The sequence below is a fragment of the Camelus bactrianus genome, chromosome 16 (assembly GCF_048773025.1).
Source record: "Camelus bactrianus isolate YW-2024 breed Bactrian camel chromosome 16, ASM4877302v1, whole genome shotgun sequence".
Lineage (NCBI taxonomy): Eukaryota > Metazoa > Chordata > Mammalia > Artiodactyla > Camelidae > Camelus > Camelus bactrianus.
Window position 1 is genome coordinate 42075101 of NC_133554.1, and position 17696 is coordinate 42092796.

At 49.3% G+C, this 17696-nt stretch overlaps 1 protein-coding gene across 11 annotated transcripts in view; it reads left to right on the forward strand.

The window, feature by feature from the left end:
- The window catches only part of RAP1GAP2 (RAP1 GTPase activating protein 2), a 150731-nt gene that overhangs the window by 86085 nt on the left and 46950 nt on the right, over nt 1-17696 (forward strand). For 9 of the 11 annotated variants that reach the window (XR_012499573.1, XM_045518965.2, XM_045518966.2 and 6 more), the window contains one exon: nt 15374-15409. Coding sequence is in view for 10 of the 11 variants with exons in the window: in XM_045518965.2 (XP_045374921.1) it covers nt 15374-15409 (36 nt within the window). In the remaining variant the exon portion in view is untranslated. Of the gene's footprint in view, nt 1-7563; nt 7680-15373; nt 15410-17696 lie in introns of those variants that run through there. The other 2 variants (XM_045518971.2, XM_045518968.2) reach the window with 2 other exon arrangements.

Consider the following 17696-nt stretch of genomic DNA (forward strand, 5'->3'; position numbering starts at 1 on the left):
CTGGAAGGTGGTACCAGCCTTCCAAGCCAGGCGCCAGGACCGTTTCCAACAGGTCCACTGGATGCACGGACCTCTTTGAGTGGAAAAGGAATTGGATTCTGAGAATCAGGCTGTAACTTTGTCCTCCTTCACTCTGCTCCTCCTTTGTTGTCTGCCTGCTCTTGGGGAGGGGACCACTGTGCAGGCAAATTGCAAACAGCAACAGATGATAACTGTTTATAGCAGGAGGGCGTGTGCAGCTGGCGAATGGTCCTTGCCTTGTGGGCCCATAAACCTCCCAAGGACTTGGCGTGTGTGTTTGCATGAGTGAGTGATAATTGTGTGTGGGGTGAATGTGAATGTTTGGGGAGCCCTTTGTTGTCCCATCATGTGTTTTGGGAGTCTGTTTGGGTGTGGATGCTGAGGGGCTCTGTGTTGGTAGGAATATATTTGCCACCGAATGCTTCCCTAGCCAGGACAGCGGGGCCAGGGATGGGCAGGCCCTACCCCGGACCTCGTGGGGCCTGTATTTGCCCCAGCACCCCGTTCATCAGCCCCAGCTGGCAAAAGGGGGCGGGGCAGTTGTGTTCTTTGACATATGGTTTATGGGGAAGAGAGCTGCTCCGTGTCACAGTTCCCCGCGTTGTCTATGTATAATTAGGCTGTTGGAGCTCGGGGACTGACTGTTAGAATCACTCGGGACTGAAACATTTATTTAGGTAATCATTAACTAGAAGATGAGGAAGGAAAAGAACATGCAATTTGCAAACATCCCCTTCCTGCAGGTTAGTCTGAAATGAAACTCCCAGCAGCCTTCCTCCCGCCATCCCCCTCTGGGGCAGTGCGGGTTGGGGTCTTTGAGGGGCTGCTGGCGCCGAGTTGGGATGAATTGGGTGGCATCCCTCAGGCGCACCGGGAACTCGAGCCCCCAGAGTTACCAGTTTCCCATGACTTCTTTTCTGATAGTGCCCTTTGCTCAGCCAAGCACGAAACAGGTATCGATTTCCTCAGTGCTCAGCCTGGTACATCTGATGAGAATTGGGTGTGTGCGAGGCAAGGGGCTGGCTCTAGCAAAACCCCAGGAAACTATTGTCCTGAGTGGAGGCGGGTGTTAACATGAAGAGCCCAGATAGTTGGAATTTTGGCTTAGATAATCCGTAAAACGTGCTTTTGCTACTTACTAACAGTGCTGATGTGGGCACGGGGGTTGGGGAGCTTTGTTTTTCTTCGCCTTATGGTGGAGGTTGTGCAGCTGGGAGTATCTTGCAGGCAGGAGGGTGTTAGAAGCAGCAAACAACTTACTGCTGGCGACAGGGCAATAGTCTCTTTGGGGCTACAGCCAGCCCCGATGGAGGGGAAGGGAGAGTGGCCACCTGTGTACCTTGTAATGAGTGTGGAAACTGAGGCATGGAGATGGGAGAGGCCCATGGGGAGGGTGTATTGGTGTATGGTACGTGTCTTGGTATACGGCGCCATCCACTTTAGAAATGGCGTGAGGTTGCGTCCTTGCACACACTCAGTCTGGCCCCAACCGCCCCGCAGGAGAGTTGGGTAGTGAGACTAGGATAAATCTTTATTTTGGAGTTGAGCGAACTGAGCTCTGATCCCAGCCACGTGACTGGCAGCACGAGGAAACCCCCCCGCAGTGGTACCTGGGTGTGTTCACAGGTCCCAGAGATGATGCTAGACTCGGCTAGGAGGACATGGCAGGGGAAGGTAGACGGAGAGCGTCGGGCAGGGGACAGCTTCTGGGATCATGGACGGGGAACAGGGTTCACCGGGGGGAACCACGTCAATTCTGGGATGGGCTTTCTGTGAACAGCAAACCCAGGAGCTTCTTCAGCTGCTTTTCTCCCCCCGGCACATGTCAGGGTGGGGTTCGGGGCGGGTTGCAGGAGGAGGCTAATTGGTTCCAGGGTCCTCAGTGCTTGGTTCTTTTTTTTTTTTTTAATTGAAGTATATTTGATTTACAATATTGTGTTAGTTTTAGGTATACAGCAAAGTGACTCAGTTATATACGAGTGTGTGTGTGTGTGTGTGTGTGTGTGTGTGTGTATTTGTATTGTTTGGTTCTTTAAACCTGCTTGGTGGAGGGGGAGGTGGAGAGGTGGTGGCAGGGCTTCTGCTGCGCTCACTGAAATCCAATGTCCAGCTGTGCTGGGCAGCGTGGCTGCAGTTTCCACCCTCAAAGAGTGAGCAGGAAGTGGGCAGGAGTCGGGGTCGGGGAGAAGGAGAGGGGAAGGAAACTGAGGAATGTGTGAGAGGTGAGGAAGCTGGAAGGATGCTGGTTATGCAGGAACCTTGCCTGAGGAACAAAGAGCACCTAGCAGGATGGAGGGAGGGAGCCATGCTTCTGACGCCCACCAGACCCCGCCCACCAGCGCTAGTTAGGAGAGACACAGCCGTGGAGCACTGGCCCCTGCATTTCAGGGACACCGGGGCTGAGAGGGAAACAGATTTTTTTGGGAGGCCAACACTGCCCTTTGGTTTTACTTTCTCAGCCTCAGTGTGGCTTTATTTCCTGTTCCTCAGGACAGACACAAGCAGGGGGATCTGGGCCTCTTGCCTGGGCCACAAGCATGGGCACTGGTGAGACCAAAGCCAGACTAACACCCTCCTCACTCTCCTGCTTCCAAGCTTTGTTTAGGTTGTAGCCTTCCCTGCGGTGCTTCACCCTCCAGTTCACCCTGTTACAGGCCCAGCAAGGTTTATTTCAAATAACCTGATGAGGTTCATAGGCTATTTTTCCAGTCTCCCCATGGTGAGGCTCAGACCTGAAGCTGAGCCCAACTTTGTTGGGAAGACTGAAAATTTCAGGCTGTAGACGTGATCAGACCCAGAAGCTCTGCTGACTGGCATTCTGAAGCCTGGCTTAGAGAGCCTCCAGGTGTGGACACGAGATTCCTTAACCAGTGCTGGGCTGGATCTGGTGGTTCCAAGGGAGGGACAACTTGGAAGCAGCAACTCCAGGTATTTCCTAGAAGATGGGGCTGAACTTTCCCTGGGTGGCCACGCTCTTACAAACACCCACAGGGTCTGCTGGTGTTGCTCGTAACCGTGAATGGTGCCCACTGTCCACTCTTCATCCTGTTTGCACTATAGGTTGGTTCAGGGCTTGACAGCTTATAAAGCACTTTCTTGAACTCTTAACGGGTTCTCATGGTCCCCCTGGAACCATGAGAAAGTGTTTTGGCCACTTTATAGTTGAGAAAATTGAGTCTTAGTGAAATGCAGCGCTCCCTGGGCCAGCTGGTGAGACTCAAACTTGAGGCTTGTGATTTCAAGTTAGCATTCTTTCTACTACCCTGAGGATTAATTACTGAGTACAAATAATTACTGAGTGTCTACTACTGTATTTCATCGTTTCAAAGACACACTCTCCGCCCTCCCCCCTCCCTGGCCATTTAACATCTCTGAAATCAGGCTGCATTTCACTAGCAATCGCGCCATAGCTTTTCATCAGCAGTGTTTTTGCTTTGTTAGGGCTACATAAAATAATGTATATCTTACTATGGATGATGCCAGTCTAGATTTGATGAAATGTGGTGTGTGTACAACTCTGGTGTGTGTAGACATAGCTTCTGCCCGCCAGGAATTTTCAGTTTAGAGGAAAGATCTGACGGTTCTAGCCATTCAGATAAAAAAGCATATGACAGATACCCAAGTTGAGTCCCGAAAGACTTGAGGGAGGGTGGGTGGGATTTGAGCATCCTGTTTCTTGTGTACCAGCCAGCTGATGTGAACAATGTACCCAGGTCCTGTTTGTGCAGTGATTCAAAGCATGGACACTGCAGGCTGGTGGTGTTTACAGCGCTGTTGCCACCTGATGTCCTAATTATTGAACTCTCAGCCTCAGTTTCCCAGCCTGTAGAGTGGGGATGGTAATAGTGACTGCCTCATGGGAAGCCATGGGATTACATAAGAGGGTGCATGTAAAATCCTTAGTCAAGGGCCTGGCATCATATAGTGAGAACTGAGTAAGTGTCACCTGCTCCTACCACCAAATTAATCCTATGAATTTAGAGTCGCCCAACATTTGTTGATCAGTTGCCATCCCTGTGTTCAGGGCACTCATGTTTGTCATCTCATTTCATCATCCCCGGGAAGCTGGGGATCATTATTCCAACTTTGCAAATGAAGAGAATGGGGCCCGAGGTCACAGCTGGCCAGAGGCTGGGCTGGGATTGGGATGCTGGTCTGTCTGATTCCCACTCTGGTGCTTTTCACTGGATCGCAGCTGCTGGTGAAAAACGATAGGCAGGGAGGGAAACCCTGCTGAACCCAGTGGGCTTGCTGCAGGCAGGGTATTTTATAAATCAAATTACTGTTACCGTTGGGCATTCTTAATAGTGGGTTTTCTGGTGTAGAAGGAAGAGAGGCCTCATTCAGAGGCTAGCAGGCTAATTTGACAGAAAGGAAATGTGCTCAGACCTTAATCTCCCCTTCCTGTCTCCCAGTGGTCAGCGGGCATTTTTGTCCCACTCAAATGACTGTTGGTCTCTCTGGCTTTCATTCCTTCTTCTGTGCCTGCCTGTCCTCAGGGCTCATTCTCCTGGCCTGTGGGCACTCCTCTGCCGCCCACCCTAGAGAGGTCGCCAGCTCTCTAGGTGTGGTCATGCTACCACAGCTGCTCATGACCCTACCTAGGGCTGTGGGCCTCCCTGCCTGGAGTCTCCTTCCTGACCCCTGAGTTTAGCACAAATACATTTACCTTTTCTCTCTTCCCCTTTCCCCCTTTCCTCTCCATTCTCTCCGCAGCATCCCGTCTTCCACCTGGAACACTTGGCGCTGCCTCTAACAGGCTGTGTAAACTTAAGCAGGTCAAGTCGATGGACATCTCTGAGCTTCTTTTCCCACCTCCTCCCATAGTGTCAGATGGGAGGTAGTAGGAATGATCCTGGTCCCGGACATTGACTCCTGCTCTATCACTGTGTATCCTTAGATGTAGGACTTGATTTTCTTGTACCTCTGTGGCCTTATCTGCAAAATGGGGAGAATAGCCCCTGTGGGAAGGTCCCTCCTTTGCAGCACAGCCATTGTCCACTCCTCTGTGCATCCATGCAGGCATTGGTACACCCCCATTACTGTTCCTCTTTTATCAGGTTCGAATTATTTACTTCTGTGATTGTGTTAGTTGCTAGATAGAAGTCAGTTCCTATTCAGTCCTTCATTCAGCAAGTCTTTATTGAACATCTATTTACCAGGTGCTGAGGTTAATGGATGAAGTAAGGGAAACAGACAATTCAATGAGAAATTACAATGCAGAGAGATAAGTGATTTGATAGGGCATGTGCAGGATGCTCTGGGAGTCCTACCTAAGGGAGAGGTGGAGGTCAGGAAGGCTTCCTGGAGGAGGTGATTGCCAAGCTAAGGCCTAAAGGACAAGTAGGAGTCAACCAAGTAAAGGAGAGTGGGTAGGAGGAGAGGGACTGAGGCTGATCTTCCTAGGGTCCCCAGTCCCAAGCCAGTGCCTGGCCCAGAGGGGATCAATAAGTTACTTGCCTATCTATCTCCTTCCTTAAAGCCTCTGAATGCATTCCTGCACAGAGGCAGGGGGCTTGGACCACAAGGCTTCCTGGGCCCTGGGATGCTGTGGCCAAAAGGGTTGCAGAAGTATTCTGGATGTGGCATGTCCTGCGGAGCCTGCCTGCAGAATAGGGTGGGGGTGGGGTCTGCTATTGACTCATTGGTTCAGAGCAGGAATGCACTTGAGCCAGAAGCAGGTGTGGGAGGGGACAGGGAGGATGCTGAGGACATAGGAGCCTTATCCAGGATTCCTTTCTCCGGGTGAGGGAGAAAAGGGCTCATTAGGGACAGCCCAGTCAGGCCCCTTTAGGTGGGCTTGGCCACACTCCTTCTTCTAACATAGTCTTCTAGATCGGAATTGCTGGAAGGAATATTGCCAGCCTTCTCCGCAGCCAGGGTTCCCTCTAGCCCATGACTCTTCCAAATGTGTGAGATGGTCCAGTTCACATTTTAGAACTCTGTCCCCTTCCTCCCTTCCCTGACCTTCACTGTCCCTTGAAGCACCCAGGGATGGACCCGTGCCAAGACCTTCTCTGACCTCGATGGAGCCGTGCTGTCCCCCAGTCCCTGGGGACATTTCCTGGCCCCTCTGACCTCCCATGGATGCTGTTGGGGTTTCCAGAGCTCACACAAGTGCTGGAGAAAGGGGGTGGGCTTTGGGTCTGGCAGCAGGCTGGACTGAAGTGGGGAGGGCAGAGACCAGATGGGGTGCCTAGGTGGGGCTGAGCAGGTGGTGGGGGGTACTTTTCACGCTGTCTTGGGGGCTGAGGCATGAAGAGTGAGTGTGGAGCCAGCGCTGGGAGGAAGGAATGAAGATCATAGTTGCCATTGACTGAGGGTATTTGTGTCTTACCCTCCCCGGACATGTTATATACACCATACCCATGCAGATGGGCTAGATTTCTTCATTTTACAGATATGGAAACTAAGGCTCAGAGGCTGAGTAACCAGCTCAGTACGTAGCATAGCCACATTAAGTCCAGGGCTATTTCTTCCACACCATGCCGCCTTTTTTTTTTTTTTTTTTTTTTGAGAGATTTAAAATTAATTCCTTTCCTTTTGAGCTGGGACATCGCCATTCTCCTCAAACTGGAACGGGACCAAGGGCCGTGGATGGATATCAAATGTGATGTGTTTGTTAGTGCTGGAAGAGACTCCGAGACCCAGGTGAGCCCTGGGCTGAGCTCCGGGGCCTGGCTTCTCACTCTTGTTAATAACACAGCACTTGGTGCCTCTGGGCCCCTGGCCACAGATGCCATATGAGTCTTCCCAAGCCATTTGCTTTATTTATTTTTAATTTTTCTTGTGGGATAGCCACAGGACGTGAGGATTGCTCTCTTTTTTAAGGCACATGAAAAAAAATTTTAGACCAAAGTAATATTTGCAATAATTAAAAAACAAAACCGAGGCTGTTTTGTGAAAGAAAGCAGTTTCCCGGGCCTCTGTCCCCTCCTACAAGTCCCACCTGCAAAGGAATCACACCTTACTCTTTGCGCTGTTGCTTCAAACCTTTAAGTAGGAGGTTTCAGGCTCTGTGAGGTCCACATGAATGCCTTTCAAGATGTAGGCACCTGCTGTCTTTCTTCTGCTTCGCTTCTATTCTTACACGTAGGACGTCTCAATTCACAGATGGGAAACTTGAGGCCCCAAGCCCAGGGGGCCTGCCCTGAGTCCCACAGCACATCAGACACTGTGTCTCGTTCAGACCTGCTGTGTCCCTGGCATCCTGTGCCCCCGTCCTGCCTCCCAGCCCACATCATAGGCCAGCAGCACCAGGAACTCGCTCAAGATAAGGCTGGAAGGACAGGAATGCTCCCTGCACCCTGACCCGCAGATGGGTTTCCCCTCACAACCTGCTGGGAGGGACCCCTTGCACTACCTACGTGTGATGTGGGGTGGCTCCACTGGCCCTGAGCTCCCCAGAACAGCCCCGCAGAAGGAGAGGGTCAAAGGTCAGGGCTAGTCAATGTGGAATAACAGCGCTGGGCGGACACCCAAATCCTGCAGTTCCTTGTTTGATCTTAAGGAAGTTGTCCAACGTCAGCAGCAGCAGCAGCAGCTGGGGTGGTGGCAGCCACAGCTACAGGGCTGCTCAGGCAGACAGACGGGGCCCCCCGACTCACAGGGGAAGAAGGCACTGGTGGAAGATGATGGATTTCTTAAAGAACCTTTTGGTGAGTGTCCCCTGGCTACGGGGGAATGCCTGTCCACACTGGCTGCCCGGAGTGGGTGGGTCGGGGAGGAGCCAGAGCCCCTCCTGCTGTCACCTGGCAGGGAGCCCCTGGTGGCTGTTGGCCTCTTGTGGGCTACAGAAGCCACCTGTCACTCAGGGGAAGGAGGAATGGAGGTCAGGGACAGAGGGGACTGTGTGTGGGGAGTGGATGTGCGAGGGCGTGGTTTAGAGTTGGGGACCAGAGCTTTTCCTTCCTGGCCTGGAGATCTGAGGTGGGGGTCCTGGCATGGGAACCGGGCAAAGCTCACCTCTGTGATCCCCTGACAAGGCCTTCTGGTGCTGGGCCAGCCTGGGACCCCCAGCCAGCTGCAGGCGGTGTTCCAGGGTGGGTGGCAGGGCAGGTGAGGGACGGACTTTGTAGTTGGCTTCCGCCTGGCTCCAGACGCTTGGCCAGGCCTGCGGTCCAGCCCTTTCCCCTTTGTGCTGTGTGCCCAGGATGGCCCTGGCAGGGGACTCTGTCCTGTCACAGAACCTCCGAGCCGTGCAGTTAGTGTGGCACAGGGTGGTGTGTGTGACGTTCCAGCTCGCCTGGGAGTCAGGGTCCTCTCCTGCCAAGTCAGGTTGTCCCTGGAGGCTCTGTTTCAGCTCTGCCAGGTGCTTGTGTCCCTCCTGGTCAACAAGGGGGCCCAGGCTGACTCGGCCGGGTTGGGACTACTGGCCTCCTCTCATTCATGACCTGCTTCCTGCAGGCACGGGTGGGCTGTGTTCTTTCCTTTCTTTCTCTTCCTGGGCTGTGTATCTTCCTTTCTCTATGGGAACTGAGGGTGACAGTTTAGGGATGCATGCGGGGAGCGATTGGACATTTGTTGGGTGACTGTGTTACAAACAGAAATGGCCTGGCCCCCCAGACCTTGGCAGGGGTGTGGAGGGGCACCTTGGAGGGTTTTAAGCTGGAGACGGATGTCATCTGAATTATCTTCCAGAAAGGCCAAGTGCCTGTTGTTGGGGGATCTAATTAGGGAGGCAGTGGTGTGGAGGCCAGGAGGCTGGCGAGGAGGCTACTGCAGGGTCCTGATAAGGGGCGATGAAGATGGTGGAGCTGAGAAGTGCTTGGACTTAGGATATGTTTTGACAGTGAACTTGCAGGTCAACTGGGTGTGGGGAATGAGGAGGAAGAAATCAGTAATGACCCTGGGAGTTTTGTCCTGAGCGTCAGGATGAGTGGACGATGCGGAGACTGGCTAGGGTGGAGGAAAATTTTTGAGGGAAAGAGCTGATGATTAAAAAAAAAAAAGTTACTGAGTGTTCTGTTGGGCCTAGTTAAATCTGAGAGTCCTATCAGACATGCATGTGAGATGTGGAGTTGGCAAACCCAGACAGATCTGGACTCGAATCTGGCCTTTGCCTTTACTAAGTGTGTTCACTTTGGGTGAGTTGCTTAATCATTCAATCCCTCCTGTCTCTGTAACCCTTCCTCCATAGTCACTTGTGGGACTCACGGAGTGGTATTTGTAGCGTGCCTGATTCAGTGCCCCAAGTGCCTGGCATATCACATGTCTCCAGCAGAGGATACCTTGGGGCTCACTAAACTTTCCTTATATCTTCTCATTTTCCAACTCAGGAACATTCAATGGCTCCCTGTCGTACAGAGCAGAGCTTGGAAGTTGCGTCTTACAGACTGACTTGGCTCATAGATGAATTTTGTTTGGTCCACGTAGAGATGAACAGAAATTGAATTGGTTATCAATGTATACAAATTGGGAGACTTCACATCCAAATTTGGATTTCTGGCTTGTCTTGAAAAGTTGCAAACTCTGGTGACAGTGAACTTGCATTTTTGCTCACAGCCTGGCGGAGGTGAGCAGCAGCTGCCTCTTTTGGAAGGAGTGTGCACTCTTCAGTTCAGCAGTGTTTCATCCCCCAACTCTTGTTATTGTGTTGAGGGGAAATTTACATAACATAAAATCAATCATTTAAAGTGAACAGTTCAGTGACATTTAATATATTCACAATGTTGTGCAACTGTCACCTCCATCTAGTTCTAAACTGTTTCCATCACCCTGAAATAAAATCCCTTAAAGGAGTTGCTCTCCGTTTTCCCTCGCAACTCCAGCCCCTGGCAACCACTCATCTGCTTTCTGTCCCTATGGATTGATTTACCTATTCGGGATATTTCAAAGAAATCGAATCATACAGTATGTGACCTTTTGGATCTGGCATCTTTCATTTGGCATGTTTTTGAGGTTCGTTCACACTGTAGCACGTATCAGCACTTCATTCCTTTTCATGGTTGAATGATATTCCATTGTGTGGATACCACAATTTTTTTATTCATCCATCTGTTGATGGACATTCGGGTTGTTCCCACCTTTTGGCAAGTGTGAATAGTGCTGCTCTTCAGTGTACAGGTGAACAACGTTCGTGTGCAGATTTTTGTCTGAGTACCTATTTTCACTTCTTTGGGTGTCTACCTAGGAGTGGAATTGCTGGGTCACATGGCAACTCTGTGTGTAACTTACTGAGGAACTGCCAAATTGTTTTCCACAGCAGCTGCACCATTTTACATTCCCACCAGCAATGTACGAGGGTTCCAGTTTTAACACATGCTCACCAACACCTGTTATTTTCTATTTTTTGATTATAGGGTATGAAAGTGGTATCTCATTATGGTGTTGATTTGCATTTCCCCACAACTAATGACGCAGAGCATCTTTTCACGTGTCTGTTGTCCATTTGTATGTATTCTTTGGAAAACGTCTATTTAAGTCCTTTGCCCATTGTTTAATTGGGTTGTCTTGTTGTTATAAGAGTTCTTTATATATTCTGGATACTGGGCTCTTATCTGATATATGATTTACAAGTATTTTCTCCCATTCTGTTGGTTGTCTTTTTACTTTCTTGATAATGTCCATTAAAATAGAAAACTTTTAAATTTTGATGAAGTTCAATAATTTGTTTCCTTTTTTAAAAATTGGTATCATAGCTAAGAATCTATTGCCAAATCTAAGATTATGAGAATTTACCCTTACATTTTCATCTAGGAGTTTTACAGTTTCAGCTCTAAGGTTTAGGTTGTTGCTTTTTATATTTTTGTATATGGTGAGGCATAGGTGTCCAACTTCATTTCTTTTGCATCTGGGTATCCAATTTTTCTAGCACCATTTGTTGAAAAGACTGTTCTTTCCCCACTGATTGAGCTTGGCACTGTTGTCAAGAGGCAGTTGGCCAGAAATGAATGGATTTATCTGTAGACTCTAAATTCTATTCTATTGGTCTGTATGTCTACCCTTATGCCAGCACCACACTGTTTTGGTCACTGTAGCTTTGTAGTAAGTTTTGAAATTGGGAATTGTGAGTTTTTTTCAAGAATGTGTTGGCTATCCTGAGTTTCTTGAGTTTCCACATCAATTTTAGGATCAGATTTTAAATTTCTACAAAGAATCCCAGCTGGGATTTTGATAGGGATTGGACTGAGTTTATAGATCACTTTGGGTGGTTATTGCCATCTTACAAATACTAAGTCGTTCATCCCATGAACGAGGGACGTCATACCATTTATTTAGGTCTTCTTTCATTTCTTTCATCAGTAAGTTTTAGTTTTCAGTGTACAAGTCTTTTACCTCCTTGGTTAAATTACTTTAGATATTTCATTCTTTGTGATGCTCTTGCAAATAGAATTGTTTTTTCAGATTGTTTATTGCTGGTGTATAGCACTACAGATGACTTTTGTGTGTTGATCTTGTACTCTGCAAGTTTGCTGACTTCCTTCATTAGCTCTAGTAGTGTTTTTGTGGATTCTTTGGGTTTTCTATATTGGGTCATGTCATTTGCAGATAGAGATAGTTTTATTTCTTCCTTTCCAATTTGAATGCCTTTCATTTCTCTCTCTTATCTAATTATTCTGGCTAGAACTTTCCATATGCTGAATAGTGGTGGTGAAAGTGGGCATCCTTGTTTTGTTCCTGATCTTTGGGGGAAAGCTTTCAGTATCACTGAGCATGATGTTAGCATGGATCAAAAAAACAAAACAAAACACCCTTTATCATGTTGAGGAAGTTCCTTTCTATTCCTAATTTTCTGGATTTTTTTTTTTAATGAAGGAAAGGTATTAGATTTTGTCAAGTGCTCTTTCTGCATCAATTGAGATGCCTGTGTGGTTTTTTTCCCCTTCATTCTGTTAGTGTGATGTATTATACTGATGGATTTTCTTATGTTGAACCAACCTTGTATTCCTGGGATAAATCCCACCTGGTCACAGCATATAACATGCTGTTGGATTTGGTTTGCTAGTATTTTGTTGAGGATTTTTGTATCTATATCCATCAGGGATATTGGTCTATTTCCTGGTAGTTTCTTTGTATGGTTTTGGTAATGCTGGCCTCATAGAATAAGTTAGGAAGTGTTCCCTCCCTTTCAGTTTTTTGGAAGAGTTTATGAAGGATTGGTGCTAATTCTTCTTTAAATGTTTGGTGGAATTTACCAGGAAGCCAGCTGATCTTGGACTTTTCTTTGTTGGGAGGTTTTTGATTACTGATTCAATCTCTTGTTATCTCCTCATTCTTTTATGTTACTTGCCTGGTACTTGTAGTCATTTGCATTTTCAAATCCTTTCTTACAGATTTAAATAGAAATCTGCCTAATTTTTAAGATGTCCTGTAAAGACTCCACCATCCTCCTCACCCTTCCTCCCTGCCCCATCTCTGCTCTGGCCAGGTTTGTCCCTTTCACACACCTCCTGCATTAAACATGATTAATTCCATAGGTCAGTGGTTCTCACAGTTCCTGGATCAAGAGTATCAGTTTCACCTGGGAGCTTGTTAGAACTGCAGATTCTCTAGGGGCTGGGCCAGGACCCTGTGTTTTAACAAGCCCTCCAGGTGATTCTGTTGTATCACCATTGCCATAGATAAGAGAGCCCTACAGGCTCCTGGCCCAGGTTGATGGAGCTGAGGCCGTGCCTCTGCGGGACCCCAGCCGCTGAGGAGCTGTGTTCAGTGTGAGCTGGTGGGAAGGGAGACCAAAGAAGGGAAAGAGGAGCATGAAGCTTGCACAGGGGAGAGGGGGAGGGAGATTTGTTAGGAACAGGACCTGTGTCTGGATGCAATTTACTGGGGGCACCCATTGAGGATAAGTTGGCTGTCCAGGGGGAGGGGTGCGGTCTGTGCACAGGGTGCTGAGATGGGGCGGTGGCCCTCCTAGACTCACACAACCTGAATTCCTTCCTTTGCTTCTACAGCTTCACCGCCTAGGCCAGGGGCTGATACAGGGATGGACAAGTAGGGGCGTCAGGAAGACTCCTCAAGGCTGGCCTTGCAGTGCTTGTTCATTCCCGCTCCTGCTACCCCGGGCCGTCTCCGGCCTTCTCCCCACAAGGACTCGCTTTGTCCGAAGACCAGGTGCTTTCTATACTGGGAGGTGGGGAGGACAGGGCTTGAACCCTCACCGAACCTTGGGGCCCAGCCTGTGGTTTCCCCGGCTGGGCACTGGCTCTTGGTGATGATTTCACGGCCTACTTGACTGGCTGTTAAAGCGGAGCCCGAGGGGAAACGCTGGCCACGGCTCTGATTTGGGTGGCTAGGGCTGTTGCTAATAATAAATTAGACAGCTGGGCCGCTGCTGCTGAGGAGGAGGCCGAATTACATTTCTCTGTGAAAATCCAGTGCCTGGCTTCCTGATGGAGGGGCAGCCCCTTCTGAAGGATGCCCTGGAAGGGCCTGTGGGACGATGCCAGTGAGTCTGTGAGCATTTATTGAGCGCCTGCTGTGCGCCTGTGGCTGTGTGACGCAATCTCAGGGGGTGTGGACGAGGGTGGGACTGAGTGGCTGGAGCTGCTGTTCTGGGCTGGCCTGAGTTACCCTGTTCCTGGGTGGAAAAGGAGACTTGCTCTTTGCCAAGGCTGGAACTGCCCCACTGGAAAGTTCAACAAGTCACCATGAAGTGGGGCCAGGCCCGTGGAGGCCAAGTTGCCACTGGCCAATTTCTGCTCCTGGACACTGTCCACGTAGCTGTTGTCCACCCAGTGTATTACTCAGGGCTGAGACTGAATCACAGCCCTTTCATCTCACCACCTGTGCCAGCCCTGAGGCCATGGAGCATCTGCAGGAAATAAACCCTTTTTTTTTAATTAAAATTTTTTCTATTTTATTTTATACAATTTTTAAAGGTTACTTTCCATTTATAGTTATTACAAAATATCGGCTGTATTTTCCGTGTTGTATAATACATCCTTGAGCCCATCTGATACCCAGTAGTTTGTGCCTCTTCATTCCCCCACCCCTGGGTTGCCCCTCCCCTCCCCACTGGTGCCCACTAGTTCGTTCTCTATGTTTGTGAGTCTGCTTTTTTTGTTATATTCACTAGTTTGTTGTATAGGAAATAGACCCATTTTTACAAGTAATCTAAACACACTGCCTCTGGGAAGACCAATGAAGTCAAGAAAAGCTAAGTGCTCTAAATCGGGAAACACTAACTATCCTGAAGGTACTAGACCATTTCCTAACGGGATAAAGCTTGTTTCCGGAGTGAGTGTTCTAATAGTTCCTCATAGTGGCTGCTGTTTACTGAGTGCTGGCCAGATTTAGGCTGGGAGAGGTCACTTGGAGTCTGCAGCAGGGCCAGGTCTCTGCAGATGACTCCACGAGGGTCCTTTCCATGGTGGTCCCCTTAGAATTCTGAGGGTGGTGGGGGCTGCAGGCAGTTCTGGTCCATTGGTGCCTGCAGAAGGTGGGAGGGTGGATGCTCTACCTCTGCATGAAGAAGCTGTAAGGACATGCTCAGTCCTCCTTCTCACTGCTTCCTTTTGTCTCCTAGTCATCTGGGGACTGTCTGTTCTGGGGCGCTCACATATTCATGATTTGCCAGTGCCCAGATGTGGGCAGTGATCTTACAACAAGAAAGTGTAGCTGTTTTCATGGAATGGGAAGTGGGGACACTTCTGGGGGAACCTCTGCATGTGTTTTGTTAGAGTGGAGCTTTCAGCTCCTCACCCTTCCAATCCACTTTCTTTTTTGCCTTTCTGTCTCACCTGGAGTTTACAAAGGTGGCACCAAAGTAGGTTAAAAGTTTGGGCTGATGGAGTTTGAGATTTAAAAAAATAATCCATCCAGGCCACTGGAGGCTGCGGTTCAATGGTTCAATGGTTTTCAGGCTTTACTCACAAATTCTCGGGTCCCAAAAGGTAGGGGACGGGCAGGCAGAGGAGGCACCTCAGGGGCTCAAGCCCCCATGGCTGCCTTTGCCGGAGCAGCTCTGCTTTTACTGGTTTTAGATGTAGTTCTAAGTGAGGCTTTGTGTGAGGAGACAGAAAGGCTCTCTTGCCACAAGAGTTGGAAAACTACTTGTGTGGGACATTTTGGCACCCTGTTGGGTTGAAAACATCCCAAACACGAATCCTGTTGGAGGCTGAATCCTGGGGCCCCCTCGGGCCCCTCCCTCTTGACCGAGACCGAGTAACTGTTCTCCCCAGGGCCATTTGCCAGCCCAGGCATGCTTTTTTCCCCCTCTTGTTTTATGAAGTGCTCTGGCCCTCCAGCCCTGCAAAGGCAAAATCAAATTATCTTCTCTCTTGATCCAAATGAATTTTGTCCCTGGGGAAGCCCTGGGCTGAGCTTCCAGACAGTCAGTAGGAAGGCTTTCTCAGCAGACCTCCTAGCTGACGCTCCATCTTTCTCTCCCCACCTTCTTTGTGTCTTTCAGTCGGCAGAGTTCTTCGAGATGCTGGAGAAGATGCAGGTGAGCATCCCAACGTGAGCTGAGCCCTGGGCGGGGATGCTGCAGTGGCCTCAGGGGACACAACGCCGGGCAGAACTTGGGGGCCTTGGAGGGAGGGCAGAGAACAGAGAACAGTCCTGGTGGCCTGGACCACCTGAGGCCATTTCCGTGGTGAACTGCACAGAGGGTTCTGGGACGGCTCCTGCCTGAAGGATGGAGAGTAGACAGAACCTGCCAGCAGGGCAGACGGTTGTGGGGAGGGTTTGAGAGGTTCCCTTGTCCCTGGAGAGGGTGGGATAGAAAGCCCCTTCCGAGGGGAGTCATCTCATGTCTGGGAGGCAGAGCAGTGGAGTGGGAGACAGACCTGAGTTCAAATCTTGCATCTGACACTTGCTAGCACTAACTCCTTCCCTTTTCTAAGCCTCTCGCTCCTGTTTTCTGTCCACTCATGGCACTGTTCTCCCCTCACCCTGACACCAAACGTGTGGGAGTTTTCCCACACCAGGCAATTCTGCGACGCCAGCTGGGAGCCCTACGATTTCATTCAGTTCTGACACTGTCTGCCTGGAGATAGAGTCAGATCCCACAGGTGAAGGGCTCAGTCCCACAAGACCCTCCTCCCCTGATTTCAACACCGATTCCAAGTCCAGGTTGTCACCAATGCTTCTGACTCGTTGGCTATAAATTGGAGGTCTGCATGACCTCTTCCTTGGGTTCCATTAATTTGCTAGAGCGGTTCACAGAACTAAGGAAAATAGTTTACTTACTAGATGATCAGTTTGTTATAAAAAGAAATAACTCGGGAACAACCAGATGGAGCAGTGACCTAGGGCAAGATGTGTGGGAAGGGGCAAAACTTCCGTGCCCTCTTTGGGAACAACATGTGTTCACCAACCAGAAGGTTCCCCCAAACCCTATCCTTTCGGCTTTTTCTGGAGGCCTCTTTACGTAGGCATGGTCAATTAAATCACTGGCCATTGGTGACTGATCAAACCTCCAGCCATTCTCCCCTCCCCAGAGGTTGGGGGTAGGGCTGAAAGTTCTAACCCTCTAATTAGGGTTGATTCCCCTGGCAGCAAGCCCCCGTCCTTAGGGGCTTTCCAAAGTCACCTTGTTAACATAAACTTATGAATAATAAGATACTCCTTTCATCTTTACAGCTCTGGAGCTCTTTCGGGAACTAAGGACAGAGTCCAAATGCTATAACAAAAGATACTCTCGTTGCTCTTATCACCCAGGAAATTCTAAGGGTTTTAGGAACTCTGTGCCTGGAATTGCATGAAGACCAAATATATATTTCTTATTATAAATCACAATATCACAGTTTCTATAAATAGGAATACAGTATACCCATTTACATGGTTGTTGGAATGAAATGAGATGATACCATATAATACATGGTAGGCATTGCACAAAAATCAGCATTCAATGTGGATTTGGGGGTCCTTTATAGTCACCCCTCACCAAGGAATCAGGGCTCACAGGTGAGAACTGCTGCCCTAGGGAATCTGGAGAGACATCCAGAAGGCTTAATAGAGGTAGGTAGAAAGAGTGAGAAGAAGATGCACGGGTTTCAAGCACCTCTCTGGGCTCAGAGATTGGCAGGTGTTATCTCGTTTCTTCCTGACAAGGCCCACAGAAAGTGGGTGTATTACTGTTACCCCCTTTTCACAGGTGAGAAAACTGAGGCACAGAGATATTAAATAAAGCACTCAAGGGCCCAGGGCTAGCAAGGAGCTTCAGAGGCAGAAATTTTCGTGTCATAGTTTGGTGCTCTCTACCCTAAGGAGATGCTGTAGGCTCCAGGAAGGAAGATTCTGTAGTGATGATCTGGAAAGTCTAGGAGGAGAGGCAAATAGAGTGTTCACAGCGGTCCTGAGCTGCAGGAGGAGCTGCTGAGAGGGCTGGTATGAGCAAGCATGGTCTCCTCAGGAAAGCCTGATCTCCCTAAGCGGGGGTGCGTGTGTGCGTGTGCGTGTGTGTGCGTGTGTGTGCGTGCCATTTGAGGGGAAAATATTATTAGCGGTTGTGTCATTAGCACAAGCAAGTTGTTAAAATCCCCCTCCGTGCCCAGCAGCGTGTGGACTACAAACTATATACACTTAGGGAACTTGCAGAAAACAGGAAAGGTACGGACCTAGCCAGCAAGTCGTGGGAGGCAGTGTATAATTAAGTGCTCGGTTGATTGGAGTAAAGCTAGGATTTTCACCTAAAGCCATGGAATCCTTGCACTTGGCAAGCTGGAGGGGAATTTTCAGCTCTCCCTGCCTTCTCTCTGGTTGACCCCACAATCCACTAACCCCTCAAA